The sequence below is a fragment of the Patiria miniata genome, unplaced genomic scaffold (assembly GCF_015706575.1).
Source record: "Patiria miniata isolate m_02_andy unplaced genomic scaffold, ASM1570657v1 HiC_scaffold_3, whole genome shotgun sequence".
Classification (NCBI taxonomy): domain Eukaryota; kingdom Metazoa; phylum Echinodermata; class Asteroidea; order Valvatida; family Asterinidae; genus Patiria; species Patiria miniata.
Window position 1 is genome coordinate 26,604,228 of NW_024037069.1, and position 24,338 is coordinate 26,628,565.

General features: G+C 40.9%; 1 protein-coding gene across 4 annotated transcripts; it reads left to right on the forward strand.

Annotated features, from left to right (window-relative positions):
* The first annotated feature begins 14 nt into the window (after positions 1-14).
* LOC119737930 lies at positions 15-24,244 on the forward strand. 4 transcript variants are annotated; one of them, XM_038212603.1, is made up of 12 exons: positions 15-83; positions 1,651-2,114; positions 2,403-2,572; positions 3,148-3,252; positions 3,665-3,805; positions 5,448-5,641; positions 6,029-6,086; positions 15,390-15,446; positions 16,792-16,884; positions 18,214-18,282; positions 19,678-19,776; positions 21,172-24,244. In XM_038212603.1, the coding sequence occupies exons 2-12, from the start codon at positions 1,688-1,690 to the stop codon at positions 21,280-21,282; spliced, it is 1,524 nt and encodes a 507-aa protein (XP_038068531.1). In that variant the 5' UTR covers positions 15-83; positions 1,651-1,687; the 3' UTR covers positions 21,283-24,244. The 4 variants fall into 4 exon arrangements, with proteins under 4 accessions (XP_038068531.1, XP_038068530.1, XP_038068532.1 ...); XM_038212602.1 differs by lacking the exon at positions 15-83 and adding an exon at positions 90-207; XM_038212604.1 differs by lacking the exons at positions 15-83; positions 18,214-18,282 and adding an exon at positions 90-207.
* The last annotated feature ends 94 nt before the right edge of the window (positions 24,245-24,338 follow it).

Here is a 24,338-nt window from a genome sequence, read left to right on the forward strand (position 1 = left end):
ACGCGCCTCACCACTACCGTACATGTTGGAAACAAGGCCCGAGGTTGGAAATAAAGTAAGCACTGGGACGAAGTTGGTGCCAGGTAATTTCAAGCGGCGCTAGCTTCTGCTTTAATTTAAGTTCCTCGTCAAGCTTAGTCGTGCGTTAATAATAGCCTATATCGTGAGCTAGCTAACTAAGACGCGAGTCTGAGATCTTGGAATCACGTAAGATTTGTACCTTTCATGTGTTTGTTTATTTGTGTGGCTATCTAAAACGGAAATGAATTTTGCTGAGTCTGCCAGACTGTTGAGGGCGCCCTACTCATGGGCCAGTAATAACAATCAATAGTAGTACTAGTAGTGTTCCTTAGGCCGTGTCCGAAACGGGCTTCCAGAGCTACACGGCTACGTCTATTGTCAGCGCGTCCCCGCGTATTTTCAATGGGCGCAGACCTAGACCTACATGTAGCATTAGCCATCTGATTCGGATGCAGCCTTACTTGCGCTTCGCGCTTTCTTGAAAATCACGCAATCTTAAGAATGTGCGCGCATTCTTAAGAATGAGCGCTCATTCGATCTTAAGATTGCGTGGGAATATCACATGCGCAATTTATGAATTTTGCGCAATCTTATTCTTAACAAACATTGCACGACATAATTATGTTAAATGAAATATATAGCGGTTAAAAGGGAAATAATTCATATAAAGAGGAAAGAACATGTTCTATGCTTCTGACTTCTGTCATGTCTGTAGGCCTACTCGTTTAACTACGATAATTTGAATCAAATTAAACCTGTTATCATTGCTTTTTTCTGCCCAATATGGGAAGTTTTGTAATAACGGAGGACTGGGAACTAGTCTGGGAAGTGCTTTGTTTAGTCATATGCCTGCCACAAAAAAAAAAAAAAAAAACGATGTCCAGAAGCTGCCAAAATTGCTCTTTTGACTAGATAGAATCCAGCTCTGCGGCGTAATGGTGGGGGTGTGAACAATTAATTGGTGGCAATTTAAATGGGAAATAGCATTAGCACTATGGGATGTCACAGTATTCATTTTCATTCTTCACATTCTTCATTCTAATCTTACGTTCCCCCCCCCCCCCCCAGGTGCATTGGTCTCATTATTGTGTCGTTGGAGGACGCCCTGTGCAGCACAATCCGCTGTCGATCACTAGCGTCTTGGGTCGACTCTAATGACCCATCTTGGCCTAGGTCTTACTCTTAGAAGTTGGAGTATAATAACTTTATATGTTAATGATATTAAAGCAATATGCTGTGACATTAGTGTTGGGCACAATCTGATCTGTGCTATTGCACAATCGTTGAGCTATGACCCAATCACGTTGTGCTATGGTCATGATGGTTGATCATGCCATCCGTCGTTCACATATCTCTAATTCATGGCTCTGGAGGACTGTAGTGTAAAGGGAAGTACTTTGTAGGCCTAAAGTCTGAGATTTCCCACAGGATCGACCAATCGCACAAATGCATTTCTGTGCCATCGAGTCATCCAGCGATAGTGCAAATCTAGTGTAGATAGTGAGTCAAAACAAGGCAAAATACTAGAGAGCACTGCAAAGTCTAAGGCATATTCAATTTAAGGCATTTTTATCTTTGGCAACAGATGATTGTTTTTATTTCCAAATTTGCTATGAACTTATATTTCAGATTCAATCAGAAAGAATTGATACTGAGGTGCAAAGAGATGGACCAAGGTACAGTCATCCATCTACAGGGAGACATGGGTGCGGCTGTGGAGATCATAGTACAGGAACACCCAGTGGGCGGGGCATTTGTGGAAGAGGGCAGTACGGGGGGAGCTACTGACGTAGAGCGACAGGTGCAAGACGGCAACTCGGATGCAATTCCAGTCTTCCTTTCACAGAACGCTGAGGCAGAGGGTGGGCAAGAAGATGGCCATGGAGATCTGGATCAAATACAGATCCCCATTTCAAATACAGATCACAAATCTGCACTTGTCTCAGATACTTTATTTGATGTTGCCATGTCAGAACGATTCGGATACGTCTACAGTCTGGACCGAGCTGAGAAAGTGCGCAGGAATTTCGAAGTGCGGACCAACACGTCATATGTGGCTGTCAGCAATGTCAGACCGAACTTTGGCCAAACGGGTATTAAAAGTATTTTTCGCCATTTGTTAAACTATTATTAATGTGTGTGATCACAAGTCATCACAAGTAACTCACAGTTATCCAGTGTCAAGTCAACTCACAAGCTATTAAGTGAGTTGTAACAAAGGCATTGTTTTGTTATTCATCCCCTGTGACTTGTGAATTGATGTGTGATTTTTTATGTGCCCAACTTGTGATCTATCTCAAGTACCTCGACTATAACATTGGCCATTATTCTTTCAGATATCTCTCTGATATTAAAACGTCTTTTTGTCAACCAAATTTCAGAATTAAGTCGTGAGAATCACCGCATATACTGGGAGGAGCCGCAGCAAGACACGCCCATCAAAAGCACGTCAAGGATCAAGTTTGACGGAGTGCCGTTCATCTTGCTGGCCAAGAGAGTTCTGGATTGCCAGCATGGCAGGGCTTGGAACAGACGAAGGGACAAAGAAAAGGTACATTCAGGCAACAGACTTTACACTTTGACTGAAATATGGGTCATTCTAGGAATTTGGGGTCCACTTTTTTGGTCCATGTTAAAATTCTGAATGCACTCCTTAATGCAGATACACTTCAAGAGTGATTATGAATAGCACACTACCTACTCGACAAATACAAATACTATTAATGTCATTATTAATAATATTTGAATGGCAAATTATACTGTCACATTTGAACCCTAAATTTCTAGAATGACCCATATTTGAATCTGCTGAATTGAAACTTTTCCTGCAGCAGCTTGGATTTTAATTGATCTCATCTGCTGTTTGGTCTGAGCTGTTGTTTGCAGCTTGGGCATAGCCCTGCTACTCATTGGAAGGCCTGCATATTGTTGCGGGCTTTTTTCATTGCATTGCACAGCCTCCATGCAGGACTGTACACTTCCAAAATAAGCTTGGTAAAGTGAAATCAAGGAGTCTGCACTGCAGGCCTCACCCCCCGCCCCCCCCCCCCCCCAAAAAAAAATCCCCCCAAAACATGGCAGGTACAGTTTTTATTTGAATTTTGTTTCATTTGGTTACTTTTTCAGCCAGAGAGAAAACGAAGGAAGAAACAGTGCACTCCAGCAACAAGAAAGCTTGGATGTCTCGCAAACATCACGATGCGGGAACTTATGTGCTTCCCAGAGTTTAAGGTATTTACCTTGTCACACCAAAAAAACAAATTGAAATGATTTTTGTGTTACTTCAATTCAGTAACGATAAATACACTTGTAAGGGGTCTACTTATTTATGTGTAACATATCTTTGTGGAACAAATGCACGCGCCTCATCCAGGATAGCTGCAGACAGTGCAAATGATCTATTATGTGTTAGTGGCAGATTTATAGAAATCTTGAAGGCATTTTAGGTCAAAAGACATGGATGTAAATGTTAATGTGTTTCGTTGAAATGTGATCTTTGTCTTAATGTGTTCTTTAGGGCGTGGCTTTAAATCTGCTTGTGAATTTTCTTGCTTTTGTGAGCCCACAGCAGATCTTAAAATTAATGAAATTAACACCTTTTTTAATCATAAAATAGTTTTATTTTTATCATGAATAATTTTAGATAGTTGAAAATTCGGAATACAAAAGAAAATTTGCCTCAAAACAGCTGAGGATGGCATTGAAAAAGGGCGGAGTTAGAGGAGAGAAGAGAATCTACATTGACCTGCCAGATGTGTCCAGTCATAACCATCCTATTGATCAGGTAAGATGCCACAAGGGCTGCGTTTCTCTAACGCAAAACAAGCGGAACATCACTTCATTTAAACAAGACTAGGGAAGCCTGACAAAGTTGGTCTCAGTGCACACAATTCTGTTTAATTAATTCAGAGAGGCTGAAAAGTTTGTATTATAAGCTGTCATGGCAACGCGATGGAAATGGAAAATCTACTTCCGCTCTTCACATGCAGACGTGACTTATTGCCTACACATGTATCATGAAAAATTTACATAAAGCAAGTGGCGCTAGATTATTAACCCTAACGTACCTGAATCTATCAATATCCACACCCGTTTCAGGGGATTTCGGCGGATTCAGGATACCTCCATATTGCAAAAGTTGGGTGATTTTGATGGATTCAGGACATGAAGCCTAGGGGTACTGCAGGATTTGGATGGATTCAGGATGCCTCCATATTGAGCAGTTGGGGGACTTTGATGGATTCAGGATCACAACAGATTTACTCCTGGCTAACTGGTGGATTCTAATGGACTCACTGGCCACCAGCATTTTTTTGCATGGCAAAATTGATGGATTTTGGCGGATTCAGGATACTTTCTAGTAAATATACCAAAGGGGTTAGGGTTAAGGCACACATGGTGTAAGGATGCTACATGACATACATAAATAGTCAAGCCTTGTGAAGCTTATCTCAGACCAGAGTAAGTCACAACGAATGACGGGGAGTCAGTCAGTCAGTCAGTCAGTCAGTCATTAGACAGGTACAAAAATGACACTAGGCTGGCCCTCTGTGACCAGCAAAAACTGTCAAAATGACGGCACCCAGTACGTCGGGTATCACTGGGTGGACAGCAGCTTCTGAAATTATAGAAAACACAATTAAAACTTGAACTAATATTTTGTAAGTGATAAATCCATTCATCAATGGATGTCAAAAAGGAATCTTCAGCCCCCACTAAAACATGGCACTCATCACTTTGTAAGACTGTTGCAAACATCTTTTTTGAATACACCCTGTATAATTAATGCTTAACTTCTTATCTTCATTGAGTTCGTTCAGATCATTCAGTTTTGTCGTGTACAAATATTGACTGCTTCGAGTGGTGTAGTAAAACTAGCCTCCCGAGGTGATCCATGAAGCATTCTATTTTTCCTGAGGTGAAGCCGAGGGAAAATAGAATGCTCCATGGATCACCGAGGGAGGATAGTTTCACTACACCACGAGATAAAGCAGTCAATATTGGTTTAATAACACCTCTCCCACACATTCTGTTTTATTTTAAGCGATAACTGATTAATTTAATCTGAATACAATACAAATTTACTTCTATTTGAATATGAAAATAGTTGAAAATTAACTTGCACTTTTTCTAACTACCCCTTTTCGAAATAATTGAACCCAGCGCTGTAGCGCTCGCGCTTGGAAACAATATGCGCAACGCGAAACACACACACCCCTATGCATTTTGCACACAGTGCGTATAGTACTTTGGTTGCTACGGGTATAGTACTTTGGTTGCTATGGGTATAGTACTTTGGGCCGTGCACTGAAAGATAGCAAAAATAGAAAGTACCATGTGTGACTCGCTCTCGGCCAATCAAGACACAGAATCTGTGGGTGAGGTGTTATAAAACCTACTATAATCAGATTCTTTCATCCAAAAAGAACACCCAAGTCACACACCAAGCCCTTGATGAAAGGGTCATGAAGAAGCTACAGGAACTTGTGGCTGCCGGTGTTTTGGACATTGAAGAAATGAGAATGCATCTGCAGAATTACGTCCAGAACGAGATCTGCTTTGGGCAGCCCTCCATACCACTCAGCAATAGACGGTTCTTTCCCAGCAAGTTCACCATCCGGTAGGCAACAATATAGTATACTTATAAATGCATTCCCTGTGCCAATTTGAGTATCACCTCAAGAATAGATTGGTTTTTTTTCCACTTGCTATTTTCCTAGCAACGTAACAGCTGTACACTTTCGAATGAGACATAGAACAAAACAAATCCACTGTAGTTTAGTTATTGCATGATATCTTTACAAAATTTCAATTATTTGCAGCCCGACAATAGTTCGGCTTTCACATGGTTGGTTCAATTGTGAACTTCTCATTCTAGACATTAATGGGAAGGGATTGAAACCAATCTAAAAATGATTACTGCACCATAATTCTAATTAATTTACCATGGGTAATACAGTTTGATTTTCTATTTTTTCAATCTTGTTATTTTTTTTCTCTGTTGAAGAACTCAAGTACACAGGTGCTGTACACCTCAGACGCATACTCATGAAGAAACGAGCGAGGTAAATTTTGTTCCAAATTTGCCAAAGCAAATACAAATTAATTTATAAATTTTCATTTTTTGTTCCTGTTAAAATCAGTTGTGTGATTTGGTGACTTCTTCCTATTTTCAGTGAATATGTAAAGCAGTTGTTGATAGCGTGGTTGAGCAGTTTAAAATGTCTGGTTTAAAACCTGTTAGGGGCCCACTTGCAGTTCGGCTTGGGACATTATCAACAACCTGGATCCTAAACATTTATTTCCATCAAAAACTGATACATTGTAATAGCCCATGAGTACAAGATATCATATTAATAAGATGCATGTAAGATAGAGGTATGAACCATTGGCGTCAATCCTGGGGGAGATAGGGGGACATGTTTCCTCCCCCCCCCCCCCCCCCTCCTCCCCACTTTTTGAAGGATGGGGGACACACTATCAAATGTCAACCCCCCCCCCCCAACCCCCCAGATTTTTGAACTTGTGTCTCATTTACAGGGCCCTATTATGTACTACAACCTATCTGTTGCTGTGAAAATATGGGTTAAAATGGTCAGAAATTGCCTCAGATCGCACCACAGAGCATTTAGAATTCAAATTTGTCTGGGCCCTTAAGTGGGCACTGAAACCTACGCCTTTAGCTGAGAATATAATAGCTTATCCAATGACTTTATCCTTAAAAATGATGTTTAAATTATTCTCTGATAGCTGATTCAATTATTCCAATCTTGAAAATTATGTTCAAATTATTATCTTTTGCTAAGAAAATACATGTATTGGATAAAGCATGGAGGAAAGTGGTCAGAAATTGCCTCAGATCACACCACAGGGCATCTAGAATCCAAACTTTTTCGGGGCCCTTAAGTGGGCCCAGAACCCCATGCTTTAAGGGGTTCACGCTGTGCTGCATCAGTTCTGATCAAGGTATCCCCCCCCCACACTTTTGAGAAGCAATTGAGGCCCCTGGTATGAAAATCTGAAGCTTGTTGGGAATGTCCTTACATAAGTCACAATTCATCAAATCACCAACATTATTTCAAGACATTTTTAAAAATTGAAGAAAATAAAATGAAAAAGGAAGAGGTCAAACAAGCATAAACGGACAGACACACACACACAAATATACATTATTATACACTTAAATCACAAAAGTTTGTCCCAGGCATGTAAATCACAATTGTTGCTGGTTCGAGATGGCCAGCCTGTACTCATTTTGTACCTAACTCACTGACTGACTCCCCCACTGTTACTTGTGAGCTGGGCAGTGCTATCCTACAGGATTACCCTGCAACTCCAATGAATAGGCTAGACCCGGCCCATCTGGTAGACCAGGTGCATGAAAAGACTCCAGTGGATAGCCATTCGGATCAATACAGGCGATTCACAATAGTGCGCCTCCAAGAGTTTGCAACGCGGTGGCCAATCACAATGCGCAAAATCTGTCGACCCAATGCGCGTTTGGAAAAGGTCGACTGATTTCGAGCATTGTGATTGGCCAACGCGTTGCAAACTCTTGGAGGCGCACTATTGTGAATCGCCCGTAGTGAAGAGAAGGTTGTGGGCTCTTGGGCCAGCACTACTAGGCTTGCATTGTCTTGTTTGTTCCAGGATTTCTACACAGGGCCTTGCTTATTGACAGTCATCCAGATGGGCATTAGGTTTTCGTTATCATGGGTTACAGTAGCAACAACGTTTTATTGGAGTAAAGAGACGATATTTGAAATTAGAAGGCTGTTTGCTGTATAATCAGCCCCACTGTCTATTCCTTGTATTGCAGAATAAGTTTGGACATTTCAAAATTGTAGACAACTTTTTGAAGGGAAACACCACATGATGTGTAAAATTGCCAAATATTGCCACTTATTTTGCTCATTGTGCACACTGTTTGCTCAGCACAGCTGAGCACAACAGTGTAAGTAGCTTTACAAACATTATATTCTTTGCTGATTTGGAAAAGGATAATAAAATTAAGATGAGGAAACTAATCTGAAGACTGCCAAAGCAGGGGGGAAAAACCTCTTCAGTGCTGGGGATAAATACAATAGCTAATAAAATTGCGGTTGTGAACTGCTTACCGATTTGATTAGCCTGAAATGTAAAAGACCAAAAATTCTGATGACCTATCATGATCAGTTTGTTTTGTTTGTGATTGTTCCTTTGCTTAGGTCCATTGAAACATAAGGCCTTCTATTTTATACAATTAAAAGTTGAAGACAAAAGTAATTTACAGTTTTATAAAGTTAATGAACACCAATAGTTATGAAAATGATGAATTTTCCACGTTTCAGCCATATAATGTCATTTTAAATTCGTTCTCTTCTATTTAATATTTTTCCTAGTTGCATAAATATGATTGCAAATTAAGGCGAAGCAGTGTGAACTGGAATTTAAGTATTCATAATTGGTTATTAATTGGTTATGAAAAAAGAGGCAAAGGTTTTAAGATCACCCATGATATTTCCATAACGTTGTTTGAATTCTTAACGTTGCTTTTCTGTTGCCCTTCAACAAATTCACGTTTTCCCAGAATTTAAATATGTGCCTTTTATTTTTCTTCAGAAAAAAGCCCTGCTTTTACTGTTACGCCCCTAATTCCTTTGTTATTAAAATATTAACATTATCAATTAAAATAACAGGCGGAAAGAAACTTTAATAAGAATAATTTCAGAACCTTCCTATTTAAGAATCTGCCCATGCATTGAAGGACCTTAAATCGCAAAGAATGGATTTTATTGGAATTTTCGGCGTGCATTTCCTTTTTCCAAATTCCTTCGCGAAGTTGGAAGACTAGTATAGACCACTTTTTATTTTAATGAAACATTGCCTTGGTTTCTTGTACAACCTCTAGTCGGCCAAGTAGTAGGGATAAGAGTCTCATTACTCGTGACTCGTGAAGTATTACGTTATGTCAAAGTGAAACATATTTTCGATATTTTGGCACAAAATGTCGTGTGCCACGTGCGCTATATAATGCCCAGACCTAGAATTTCCCTTCAAAATTTACATAAACTAGGCAAAAAAAAAGTCCACAGTCATTGGAGGGGTCATAATTTTGAATCTGATCCTTTAATGATGACGGCATTTATATAGACCTTTGGGGAATTTTGTGAGCTAGATTCTGATACCCCGTTTGCTACCAAAGACTGTAAATCGACCAAGGTTGCCAACGGTTTATGAAAAATTATGCAGTTTGAAAAGTTGCAAATTTAAAGATTACGCTAGGAGAAATTGCCAAGCGTAAACGTAACCACACATTCCCGTAATTTGCCCCTATCGACTGCATAGTGCCCGAACAAAGCGCGGGTAATTCAATTAGCGTGAGGCTCCCACGCACGCAAGCACTGTGCGATCCGTATCCCCTGCCATTCGTTCCGGGCACGGGCAGTGTGACATTGTGACGCAGCAATTTCCACTGGCGCATACTCTTTACATTTGTACCTTTTCAATGTTTGACGACAGTCTTTGGAAGTAAGCAAACGGGGTATCAAAATGCAGCTTACAGTATTCCGAAAGGTCTATGACATTATTATAGGACGATCATAATAATGACCCCTCCAATGTATGTGGAATATCTTCTTTTTTTTGCAGTGATTATTTTACAGATTGTCAGATCGGTGTTGCATCAATTTTGGCAGTTGAGTGAGAGTAAGAAGTAGTTGACAGAACCCAGATAATGTACCCCCTACGTCCCGGATTCCGACGCACAAGAGACTAAACTGGCGTTCCAAAGCCTCAAAGGTCCGACGCATCATATTATTAAGTCCGACTAAATCTCATCCCCCAACCAAATAAAGCCTCATAAGCCGACAATTACTTTACTTTTATTTCGGTCTATAACTCCGACACGTGAAAATCCGACGCCTCATAAGTCAGACGCCGCGTTTGTCCGGCAACCATTATTAACGAATACAATAATCGAGTAAAATTTTAGAATGTTAACATTCACATTAAGGGATTTACCACGCCCTCATCCCTCCCCGGCCCCGGCATTTACGCCCTTGGCATTAACCCTTGCGCCCAAAAAATGCACGCTGGCAGGACAAATGCCTTGTCGGACAAAATTTTGGGGGTAACGGTCCACAGCTCCGACGCCTCATAGGTCCGACGCCTCGTTTTTCCGACGTTGGACTTATGCGGCGGAATACATCAATGTGATGCCTCAAAATAATGTCCGACGCCTCATAAGTCCGAAATTTCGGACTATGAGGCGTCGGAATTACGATACGGCCCCTTCCAGACTTGGACCGGACGCAGGGCTATAGGGGCCGCACTCTAAGTCGATTTTCATAACAGCAGACAAACAAGGGCGGATCCAGGGGGGGGGGGCCAAAGGGGGCCATGGCCCCCCCCCCCCCAAAACGAAACCAATTTTTTTTTTTTTTATGTGACATCGCAATAAAGGCAGGCAATGAGTACACCACCATCTTTTCCTCAAAAAACATTGGTTAAAGTGGTCAGAAATTGCTTCAGATCGCACCACAGAGCATCTAGAATCCAAAAAAATTTCGGGGCCCTTACGGGCCCCGAACCCCACGCCGAAATTTTTTTGACCCACTTTTTGGGGGGACCAAATTTTTTTTTGGCCCCCCCCCAAAATTGTGTTCTGGATCCGCCCTTGCAGACAAACGCGTAGGTGTATATTTTTTATTCATAAGAACGGCGTCTAAAACCAAAACGGGTTAGTTTGTTCCAAACGCGTCGAGTCGAACTGTGTCAAACGTCATAACTCGTGTTTGTTTCAGTACGTCAAAGCCAATCTGAAACGGGCGTGAAAATCCCCATAGGTAGTCTGAGTATCACCCGTTATCCACGAGCCAAATCCTGGAAAACGTCCGACATCTCCTGACATGCAAATTTGTGCAAGCCGCGCGCCAGCCAATCAGAGAGTCGACTTTACTAAATCGTGATGTCATTTCATTCCTAAATCAGGAATAAATGGTTTGATTGGTCAATTCGAATGCAGTGCTTTGTAGTAATACAACACCACCTGGCCCAATATCGCGTAACATGATACAGAGCGTGTGACACGTTTTTTTAAATCCATTGTCTATGTGACGCGCCTCCGGGGATTCCGCCGCCCTGGCCCAAAACTAAGTACATTTAAAGTACAAAACTAAGTAGAATTAAAGGTATAGTCCATCATTTTGTAATCATTGTGTATTTTGTTCGTTTGAAGCAACAAAAGTGCTCAAAATCTAAAGAAGGGTGCTGAACAACTAACCTGATGAAGTTTCAGCTCAGCTTCAGCTGTATATTTCGAGAAAAACAACTGTAACGGACAGTCTTATGCACGCTTTTGTTATTGCTTTCTAGCACTAGTGCTCCGGCGGAGGGGCTCCGGAGGCGCGCACCTGACCTGGTTTTGGGTCTTGCTGGCGCGCGCTCCGGAAATAGGCTCTACAAATAGACCGCTTGCAGATGCGTTCGATAATCGACGCGCGAAGGCGCGCGACGCCATGTTGTGGGACAGGCGTATATCTATCCATGCACATTTTGTCCCATAACATGGCGTCGTGCACCTTCGCGCATCAATTATCGATCGCGTCTGCAAGCGGTCTATAGGTTGGCTAAGTGGGGTTCTTTTGTTCAATTGCGCGGGAAGAACTTGGCTGGATTCCAGGGTTTGGTAAAGTTGCTGCAGTTGTATACATTTGTTCAGACTGTGTGAATGTCTATGCTGGGAATTGATCAGTTGCAGTTCTGGTAGCGGTGCGGCAAGTTGCCCTTAGACTCCGCTTGGCGAAATAAATGAGATCTTCCTTCCGTCTGTACTGTCTGTCCCCTTTTCTTGCGTTTGGCTGGATTTGGCGGACAAGAGCCCAGTAGGATCCCGCTACACAACATTCTAGGATCTCGATTTCAAATCAAAAGTTGCTGAATCATGTTTTGAATTAGGCCTGAATTCAGCGTCCTAGACACGTTCTCACTGAGCCGATTGCAGCTACGCGATGTCGCGCACCGATCCGACGAATTATGGCAACTGCGCGCGCGTGTGCGTCGTGTCAACGCTTGCGCGCGCTTCGCCGAATAAAAAAAACCCGAATTACTAACGGAAATTTCCAACGGTGCTGCTTAAGACGCATCGTTGGAAAGGCCTTCTTTCGTTGATTTCTTCAAAATGACAGCTTGCCAGAAAGAATAATTTCACAGGGAGTTTAGTCCCCTTACAATCTTTCAACCAAGTATGTTTTTCAACAATAATTACGCCAGTTACTTTTGGGATAGCTGCCAACGTTGGACTCTGGCTTTAACCTACACGGTTTTCGAATTTCGATACCGAATAAATTTAGATTTTAAGTTATGTGGAAACAGAATCTGTAATAAAGGCCTACTACAAATTACACTATTTTTTTATGTGTGCATCAATTTTTGTAATTGTCGACCTTTTGGTAGGCTGAGTAGGCCCTATCACCCGTTATCCACGGAGCCAAGTTACGTCTGACATGGCTAAACATGCAGATTCATGCAAGCTGCGCGCCACCCAATCGGAGTAGAAAACTAGTCGTGACGACATTTCATTCCCTAATCAGGACTGTATCGCGTAACATCATACAGAGCGCGCGAAACAGGTTTTTTCCCCTCGGGATCCATGTCTATGATGCGCATGCGGGTGAATGATCGACCGAAGACCCAATATAGAAAGCTCCCGCTGATCGGTAAAATCTAGAGGTCAACTCAAGATGCGGTTGTCTTGCCTAATTAATCAACGAATCTGTATTTAGATTCTGTAATAGGCCTAGACCGTGCACGTGGCGAACTAACCTTTTGGCGGTGAGTAGACAATGTGAAATGCAAAACGATTGGATTCACCGGATTATTATGACCGTTGTAAATGGACCATTCGTAGCTTTCGTTCCCATAGACGATTAATCAACTTGAGAAAGTGTGTTTAAATACTTTCCCGGTTATAAGAACATTTCCCATTTCCCAGTGGACGGAGGAAGACCTCGTCGCCGGTGGCGTGGGTTGCTCCAAAGTCAGGAATAATGCAATAGTTTCGATCGGGACAGTATGGTTTTTCAATGATGTGTTTATAGCTCCATGATCCAAGTCAGCCAGTAGATTCTGAATTCCCTCGGTGGTGAAGACCAGGTCGGGGATGTCAGGAAAACGGCTTTCATCTAGGTTTGGGAAGTTGGTTCGATCTTCACATGTAAATACTGAGCAGAATTGGTGGTTTAGTGCATCAGCTTTATCTTTTGCACTTGAGATGATACGGTTTGCAATGTGAAGTGGTGAGACACTTCCTGCTTCTTAGACTTGACATAGTTCCAAAATGGTTTGGTGTTCTCTGATTTCTTTTTATCGTTGATATAATTTTATTTTAAGGGGAATTCGGAAAAATAGAACGAGAACCTAAGTGTCTTGCAACGATTCAAAGGAAAACTGAATTTATGCATGACATTTGAGCAACCCACCTACGGGAAAAAATCGCTACCTGCCTTCACAGGAGCTCCGCTGAGCTAAGGAGCAGTACGCTCCCACAATCTACTCTAAAAACGAGGTTGAAAATAAAGTCAACCCTGGGGGCGAGGTTACCCACCCTAGTACCGAATAGATTGGTACCGCTGGTCTCATTGGATTTGTGTTAAAAATTGCATGGAGACTTCTGGCGACCGTACAGTAGGTCAAAGGTCAGGCTCGTCGGGTACCGCGCTAAATCCCCGAAACTTTGAGAAATTCTACAAATTGTGAGTTATAACTTATATTTCTGTTGTAACCACCAAATCACCGAAATTTCTAGAAATTCAATAATTAGTGAGCTATATTTACATCATATTAAACTTCTAATATTTTAAGACTTTGCATTTGGAACATTGCTGCTAAATAGCTATCGGCCCTACGGTCGGTCATGGCGATGTTACGCCATGTACGCCCCAACTATCGCATCGGTCCCAACTATAGTTGGGCGTGTCCCAACTATAGTTGGGCCTGTCCCAAATGTAGTTCCACAGTTGGGCTGGCCCAACAATAGTTGGGCCTGTCCCAACTATAGCTGCCTGTCCCAACTGTAGTTCCACAGTTGGGCTGGCCCAACAATAGTTGGGCCTGTCCAAACTACTCCTAGAACTATGAGGCTCCGCGTCACGCGGAGCCTCATAGTTCTAGGAGTATGTCCCAACTATAGCTGCCTGTCCCAACTGTAGTTCCACAGTTGGGCTGGCCCAACTAAGTTGGGCCTGTCCCAACTGTAAGATCCACTGTTGGGCTGGCCCATCTATCTATAGTTGGGCCACTCCGATCTTTTTATTTTGCGGTGTCCCAACTATAGTTTACATTGATGTACAAAGTTCTATAAAACGTTCCCTAGAGCTCTGATCATGCTGATACACATCTGACAATGTCTGACTTTACTGGGGACCACTGAAATTAGCTATTGATGGGGCGAATCTATAGTTGGGCCACCCCAATCTTTTTATTTTGCGGTCCCAACTATAGTGTACATTGTTGTACGATTATAAAACATTCCCTTACATGGCTACAACTCTAATACACATCTGACTTTACTTGGGACCAATGAAATTATCTATGGGTGGGGACCAATCAGCGGAGACCAATCACCAATGCAAAAAAAGGGCTTTCTTCAATGTCTGCAAAAGGCGAACACGATACGAATGAAATCACAACTACCATCCAAACAGCTCGAATTTGTGGGGTCACAAAAGTGGACCCGAGAAATTCGTTCTCACACGCAATACAGTGATAGCTGTCAGACTTAATCGATTTCGCTTTTGCTACTTACATTTGTAAGTGTTTACTTTATTAGAGTTTAGGCACTCTCCTGAAGACGGTCAGAGCATACTGACCGGAACGTCGAGTTTATACCTCTGGTTCTTTTCAGAACCATTCTCTTAGTTGAGAAATTATTCGCACATGGTGTTTCCGCAAACCTTTCATTCATTGACATTTGATAGGTGCATTACAGTATTCACCATTGCGAATCTAGTCCTAGGCCCTAATAGGCCCTATATGATACCACATGAACTACCCATCCAACCAGAATGCTTCGATAGCTTGATAGATTACACATAACTGTGCCGGGAAACCAGGTTCGAAACAAGGTGCTTGCAGCACTGCTCAATTTTTAAAAAAAAGTTCAGTAATCAGTAGTTCAGTAGTTTTTAAAGGGAAATAAAGTCTGAGTACCATTCGGTTGAATGATAGACAGGTTCCAACAGCCAAAGATCCCGATGTTGAATTCTATTAGGTCGATAATTTACACATATCATGCTATTGTTTCCCTCAAGACCTTGTTAGTGAATTAGAAATATTTTATACAATACAATCCAAATTCCTTTAAAATCTTGTTTTCTTTATTTTCCAAGTTCAAGATTCGAGGACAATCACACCAGTCTGTAAACATGGCAGAACTCCCAGTGAATGTAAGCATAGTAAATATTACTGTCCACCCAAAATTCTATGTACACAGTGTAATATGTAGGCCTACATGTATACATGTACAGATATGACATGTATACATGTTTAAAGCGTAGAACTGTTTTAAAATGAATTGGATATAGTTGCGGAAACCATAACATATTTTCCAGTGGTTGTACTTATGGAATTGTAACATACATTGTAACATTGCAAATCCAATTGGCCCTAATATAATATGAGCTTTTAAAGTTTTTTAACTGAATGAAGTGGTTTGGTGTCTCGATACTTAAGATAGGTGCTCATTTTTGAATTCAATAGGACCCTGCTGGTTAGGGTTCGCCATTAATTTTTGTGTTGAGTTTCCCAAAAATATAAATTTTCCTAAGATACATGCAATGCGTACACCTGTCTGCATACAGGTGCAGAGTCTGACTCCTGGTTCATATGTCGATGCTGTCAAATTTTCTACTGCAGAAATGCGTTCACTTGGGTTAAAAAAGAAGTGGCCTACCAATTATTTTGTTTTTAACAGATGAACTATAGTTTATGGGCATATTAATATTTAAACTTATTACATTGAGCAGGTAAAATTTGCATTCATCGTTTTGAAGTGCTACAAAGATCATTACCACAGCCAGTACCTTAATTTTCGGAATATAAGCCACGGCTTATGTAAAACTCAAAATAGGGACTAAACCACCCCTAACAAAATTGTTGACTGTTTTCCAAGAAAGTTACTATCGAAACTTGAATTTTTGACGTTACTACTCATTAGTAATCACAACAATTTGATAAGTTTTGTAGTAAAAACGGACCTTTGTATTCTTAGGACAAAACAAATCAGCATATGTTGCCATAAAGCAAGATTTGTAGTGCTCCAGTCAGACGACACATGGGTGGGTTGCATCATGGTTGCATACTCTCTCAAGTGCTGCGGAAAAATGTTGTCATTCGCCGGCGCAGGCTGCCGGTGCCGGGCCATGCACTTAAGTTGTAGGCCGGGGACCGTAGGGCCAGCCGCAGCAATTCCCAGTGGTTTTTTTTCTCATCATCAATTTCCATATTTGTTTGTAAGAGTATCGACAGTAAATGGTTTGATATAAATTTTGTGGCCCCTTTTTATAGCTTTCGTAGTGTAAATGGAACTGGTTCAGAGCATTTTGACTAGAATTTGGAGGTCGTACAAAATTGAAACCGCTGCGGTCGGTGCGCTGCTTATATTCCGAAAATTATGGAAATATAAATACATTGCCTGTGCAGGTTTTGTTACATCAACTACTTTCCACATACATTTCTAACTTATGAATTTCTGATATTTCTTTCCCTTCCCCACGTTTCTGCTTCATGCAGGCAGAACTTGCGAAAAACATTGGCACAGAATTCTGTGAACAGTACTACAATACATTTGACACAAACCGGGCAGGGCTTGCACCTTTATACACTGTAAGTACACACAGTCCTACAAAACTCTGTGGTCTAAAGAAAAAGAAAATAATACCTCAAGACCCCCTCTCTGTTGGGGTTTCACTGAAACTTTTTCAACTATACAGAAAAAGCAAATCTTCAAGCGAGTCAAGAATGAAGCTGTTCGTAAGTGGATTTTTATGCCCCGCAGCGAAGCCGAAGGGGCATACTGTTTCCGCCTTGTCCTTCTGTGGGTGGGTGTGTGCGTGGGTGTGTAAACACCGGCAATCGTGGATGTAGGACAAAAGAATTGGGGCGCAAACAATACGTCCACAATTGACTGAACGTCCACGATCTCAAATCGTGTACAAAACTAATGAGAGCTGTCGCTAAAAAGTTAGAGCACAAACAAAGGAAAGAGGATTAGGGACAATGGGGCGTCCACGATTGCCGGCATTTACACACGTGTGTGGGTGGGTATGTGTGTCCGGACAAATCTTGTCAGCACGATAACTTGAGAAATACTTACATGTACATATGAACTTCAAATTTGGTTTGTGTATTGTTCTTGGTAATCCTAAGAAGCCTATTGCATTGGGGGTCGAAATGTCAAGGGTCAAGGTTACAGTGGCTAAAACAATAGAAATCTTGTATTTATTCTGAGATCTTAGGGATTAATTCATATAAAACCTACAGAAAACACACATTAACTGTCAATGAACTTTCCATGTGACCAAGGTACATGTAAGTTGATGTTAAAAGAGTGGTGTTATGTCATGGGAACAGTCACGGTTGCGGGGCATTTGTGTTTGTAAACACACCTGACTTGTTTTTACTTAAAATAAGCAATGATTCCCTGTAGTGTGGCCGAGTGGTTAGGATTCAGGACTCTCGATCAGAGGGTCAGGGGTTCGAATCCAGCTGCCAGCTTTGGGAAAGCTATTTCAACACCCACTTGCCTCTTCACCCAGGAGTATAAATGGGTACCGGCATTGGCTGGGGAGTAACCTGTGATGGACTGCCATCCCCTCCAAGGGGGAACAAAAATATTCTTGGTCATTTCATGCCAAGGAAATCAGAGATAAACGCTGGCCTGATGGACTGTATTGGCTCATGACAGACTTTACTAATACATGTAGTCATGTACATGTACTGACATCGCTCTGTAGAAACAGGGAGGGAAAAGGGAAATTTGGGGGGAAAAAGACAAAGAAAATTATGAAAACATTAAAAAAGAGGGAATATTTACAATTCATATATACTGACTAAAAGACTGCCTGGAAAACCAGGATTAAGACTTATTTTATTATTACATGTACTATCTTCTTTTTATTATCACAAAATGTGTCTCCATTTGATTTTTTCTAGGACGTCTCTGTCATGTCATTTGAAGGTGATTTGAAAATTGGAGCCAATTCAATTATCGCAAAACTTATGGTATGTGAACCTATATGTAATATGTGAAAGTTTTGAGCGGGGCCCAATTTCATGGAGCTGTTAAGAAATGTATAGCAAATTAAAGTACGGGGCATAATCTGTCACGAACCAATCATAATAACAAGCCCTATGATGTATTTCTCCCAATCTCACCCCCTGTATGACATTTCGGTTGTTAACCTGTCTTTGCTGGGCAGGTATTTGCTGTACCAAACAACTCTGTGATTAGCAGCTCCATTAAATTTGGCCCTGAATAATAGCCTGATCCATTGCTCTGCCCAGTGGTGCTTTCACCAATCACAGCAGTGACTAAAATCTGACATGCATGCATAGAAGTCTGACATGCATGCACAGAAGTCTGACATGCATGCATTTAGTCTGACATGCATGCACAGAAATCTGACATGCATGCATAGAGGTCTGACATGCATGCATAGAAATCTGACATGTGTGCACAAAAGTCTGACATGCGTGCAAAAAGTCTGACATGCGTGCACAGAAGTCTGACATGCGTGCAAAATACTCTGACATGCGTGCACAGAAGTCTGACATTTATGCACAAAAGTCTGACAATGTGCACACAAAAGTCTGCCAAACCATCCAGAGACTGGTCAGCTCTCCATCTCGTTATCTCCCAGCAGACACTGTCTGTGCTTCAGCTCTCCGTTGTGTGTGTACGTGTTCATCTTTTCAAACCGTGGACGAAAAATACCAGAGAACAAAAGAGAACAATATCGTCTATGATTCCTAGCATACGTCCGCGATTGGGGTCGTGAACAAAACCTATAGGAGTCTTCCTAAAAAGTTGAGTACAAACAAAAGAGACACAATACGACGTCCACAATCAACGGTGAACACTCATGAGTGTGTCCGTGTGTGTTATGTTTTGGTTGGCACCTCTTTTCAGCATGATACCTTGAGAAATACTTTACTAAGGAACTTGAAATTATTTGTGGATTGTTCTTGATAGCCTTAAGAAGCCTGTTGCTTTTGGGGCCGATAGGTCAAAGGTCAAGGTCACTATTGCTAAAACAATCGAAATATTGTCAGCACGAATGCTTGAGAAATACTTTACTAAGGAACTTCAAAGTTGGTTTGTGGATTGCTCTTGGTAGTCTTATCAAGCCTATTGATTTTGGGGTGACAGGTCAAAGGTCAAAGTCACTATTGCTAAAGCAATAGAAATCTTCCAATTTGGTTAGGGACACTGCCGGCATATGCCAGGGGGATTGCGAAAGTCTCACTTGCAATATTTTTGATGTTTGCAAATGTATTTTCCTTTAAATAGACTTGAGTCCAAGTCCCTATCACCAAAAATGTGAGCATCTGTGACTCATTCTACAATGAATATGAAAACAATGACGACACTAGTATTTTGTTTTATTGCAAGTACAGGCACTTCCGTTCAAGGCAGTCAAACATGTAGCCACAGCTGTAGATTGTCAACCTACTGTAGACAACTCCATCCTGATTTCTGTACTAGGTCAAGTAAAGGTGAGATTCTAGTTGCAAGAGGGAAAATGGCCTTATTCTTGAGCCAATGAGGGCGGTATAAACAGGTGTATAAACAGACATGAACCCATGGTTGCAGTTAAAAAAAATACCTTTTTTACAATCTTAATTTTTTGAGACTTGAAATAAGTTACTAAAAAAAACTCCAATAAATGGGACTTTTAAAACTTTTTGCTCCCAGAAGATGGCGTCGTTACAGCGCCCTCATTTGCTAAAGATATGGCCAATGTTGAAAATATGTATAAATTATCAGCGCCCCTTGAACAAAGATGGTGACAAAACGGGAAACTGCTTACACAGGGCTGGATAGCTTAGTTGGGATAGCACCAGCTTTGGTCAAGGCGTTCGTCGTTATTCATCTGAATTCAGTAAACAATCAGCGGCATATCCTCGCTTTGCATGCAGTGCATTAAAAATACAGCGCGAACAGCTACCTCATGTGGCCACTATTTTTATGCAAATCAGTTGGAGAAGATCGAGCGCCTTGGTTCAATCGTCGCCAAAGCTTATGTTGTTCTTTATTTTGCGCTAGATTTCTAGCGCACGACCTCGTATGCGAATACAGATAGTATAGGCGGGGCTAATATGTGGAGTGTCCAATCACACCTTGGTAAATCCCAACGTCATCAAATTATTTGCAGCTATTCGCCTTTTGCGGACGTTTTATAAACCAATTTTTTTGTGCATTGGTGCTGTGTGTAATGTGAGATGTCGACATACAAATTGTATGTATTATGTACAGTACGGTACATGTCTCACCACACCGCTCGCTAAACTATTATGCAAGTTTGCACGCAATGATTGACCAGTAAGAAAACTGCTTTTAAGGTCAGCTTGGGCTATTAGCATAATGAGCACCAACCCCAAAACCTCACATGGACGATTGGACCAAGGCGGTCGATCGTCTCCAACTGATTTGCATAAAAATAGTGGCCGCATCAGGTCGATGTTCGCGCTGTATTTTTAATGTACTGCATGATTGTTTACCGCGTACGAATGAATAACGATGAATGCCTTGACCAAGGCTAGTAGAGCACCAGAATGGTAATCTGGAGGTCGCAGGTTCAAACACTGCTCCATTCAGTTTCTTTGTTCAATTATTCAAAAATTGCACAGCCCTATGAACATCCAGACACTTTGTGTCCTAAGTGTCCTAATCTGTGTGTCCGTGTACTGTTAACAACCTCCCCCAATGCAACCTTCAATTTTTAGCGATACTTAAGCAGTTAAAAAATTGTGGAAAAATTATCAAAATTGATAGAATAACCCGTTTGCAAAAATTGTCTAAGTAATTTGGTTGCGGCCTTGATCTTGTTTCATTTTTGTACTTTGATAAGTTCATTTTCTTGTTTTTTGGTGTTTTTTTTTATATTGCAGACGGATGACGATCCCCCTAAGTCATTCCATCAAAGCTTCCTACTAAAGAGCGGCGGAGGGAACTACTATGTCCTGAATGACATCTTTAGACTGAGCTTGCACAACTTTTGATAGTCTAGTATTTACAGTGAGGATGAACTCGCCAGCTCAATTCCAACAGTGCTTGGTTTTGCCTTTTTGTCCTTCCTTTTTTTTACTTTTTGCTTTTCTGACATATCTGTAACCACATGTCCGATTACTGCTGGTGATGTATTTGTACATGTACATGTACAGGCCATCAATGAATGCTAGACACCATTTCCACCCATCCCCCCTCATCCCCAGTTCCAACTATTGATGAAGCATTACTTTCTTTACTTTACTTCTTTGCTCTGGGTCCTGCTGAATCATGTATAATCCCAGAAAAGCAAACATGTAAATGCCTGTTGATTCCAGTGAAGTCAAACAGCGAAGAAAACAAATCGGTTTTATAGTTCACTGTATCAAAAAGATCCATGGAATCTGTCAACTATTGGATCGTATTGAATTCAGTTGTGTGAGGCATAAATGCTGTACTTGCTGTTTCATTTGTGTATAGTGTTCAGATTTTTTGGAAAAAGTTATTAACATTTTGTGTAGAATATAAAATTTTACCAGCTATTAATCCAAATGCTACCCAAGCTAATAGACTTAAGCCATAGTGATGTCACGCCTTGTTTTACCTCTGCGCCTTCCTATGGGAGCCGGGTGGGGCCAACTGCCTTGCATCCCTACCTGGCTCCCATAGCGCACATGTAAACAAAGAGTGATGTCATTATGTCGTACGTCCATTGGTTCTCAGTGACAAGAAGACAACTTTAAACTCCTCATTTTTGTACAAATATATACACATTATTAGACAATAGAAGCGCATCTAAAAGCCTACAAAATTCTTGGCCATTTCCACCCTTTTTAGACTGGCATTCCAGAGTCCAGCTGATCAAACAGTATTAGCAGGGGTCCCACAGTCATGGAAAAAGCACGGAAAATCCTGAAATTTACAGCCTTGTTATTTTACAAGGAGTCATGGAAAGTTGATATTCCAAAAAAAATGGAAAAGTCATGGAATCCTTCACAACCCTTACATGATAAGGCGTAATATTTAGCTATGGCAGTCTTCCAGTTTGCACCGTCAGGACGCGTTTGTGGCGCCCAGTCTTGTGTCAAATTGGACAGCTGATGGGATTGGTGTCCCATGCCTCAGTGTGATGACTGACCAGTGTATTGTAACTAGACTCCTAGGATGCCATTCAGGGGAGGAACTGGTCGTGGAAAACTCTATTCAATATTGTCATTGAAAAGTCATCGAAGATCATTTTTAAATTTCTGTGGGAAAACTGAATAACAGCAAAGTAAATTTGATTTCAGACAGCCAAACTGTGTATTTATGTTCCATTGACTAGACCCTAGAGTCATTCCCAACAACCGCAACTGTCAATGTTTTGCATAGTCTGCCCTGTTTCCAATGTCCAACTCTTCATGTTCCTTGTTTAACTATTTGGAATAATTTAGTTGGGCGTGACTTTGGAACTCCAGGGTAGGGGTGTAAAAGAAATCAGGAAATTTTGATTAAGTTACACTAGGTGATACAAAAATGTTTAACTTGTAATGGTTCACCATTCAAATTAACGCCTTCTTTTTTATAAGGTTCCCTGTGTATTCCCCCCTATAATTTACTTGATAAGCTTGTAATGGAAATGGGGACAAGAATAATAATTGTGATGATTAAAACGTATATGGTCAGACCCAAACCATTGGGTATGGACAATTGACTATCAATTCTGTTATATCATTTTGTAAACTGTCAAAAGGAAAAAATACCATATGCTCAAAAAATCTTCCATCTCTAATTTTTTTTCAGAGTAAAGTTACGTCTTAGCAAAGCATGTGTATAAACAGGCATAGCTGCATGATGCATGCGGAAAATTGAAGCAACACATTGACAATTTCTAAAGTTTTCAAATTCTAAAGTTTTCGAATGTATACCTTAAACTTTCCGGTCATTTGTTACTTCGCATGTATAATTCCTTTCACTAGTGTGCGTTTTCATTTTACTATCATTTAAGTTGCAATTTGAAAAACAATTGGCTGAAAATTCCCAACAACATAACATAATTGATTGACCAATGAGAATGCAGTAGTCAAAGGTTTCAGCAACAGACTGACCCATTAAGCCCCACCCAAGGGTGTGTCAAAAATCTCTTTAAAACTTTGAGGATTGAAGTTCATTAGGGTTTGAACTGTGCGCACAAAAGGTGCGTGCAATATGCACAGCTGAAACGTACAGCATGGCATTGGAGATGCACACGTATATAATGTAGTTGCCCTATGTTCAGTGGCTGGGGCCTAATGGATCAGTCTACTAGTGCTCCTATGTTGTGACTATTGGTATTTTTGGAATGTTTGCTATGTTTTCATTCATCAATTTCTTAAGGTATATGTAGGATAACATGCTTGTGCTTGAAACAGTATATAATTAGTGCCAATGTCATATAAAATTTGGACTCCCATGAAATCTTGTCGTTTCTACCATGTACAAACTCCAACACTCAAATGTGACCTGTCACTGTCCTTATCTTCATGTAAGCATGCGCAACACAACCAAGCAATGAGTCTGTAGTTCATAGAGTCCAAAATTTCACACTACACCGGCTTATATTTCCGGGGAAGAGAACTCGACTTGATTTCAGCACCGATAGATACAGATAATTTATCAGGGTTTTCATGCTCATTTGCGTGTAATAACTGCAAAATGTGGGTAATTCTTCATATTAATTGTCAGAAAAGTATTGAAGTGGTGTTGATACAGTGGCTATGTTAGAAGATGTGGAGTGCGAAACTTATACAAAATAATGGAAAAGGGACGGCATGGCTGTTACTTGAGTACATTAAGATTTCTCTGCGCTTGCAAGCCTCAGGTGGAAGACTTTAAAATATGGGGAAAGTTAGACGAAATGAGTGCAAACTGTAATTAATTAATGGCATGGAACATATGCATGAGTAGCAATGATAAATACTGACTGTTGAAATAAACACTTCATGAACATTTTGTATATGTTGTGTCTCAGTTGTCTGCTTCTTTGGAGTAAAAAATATGAATTAATAATGAACTTCAAAACATTCCACTAGAAATTTAACCCCACTCCCTC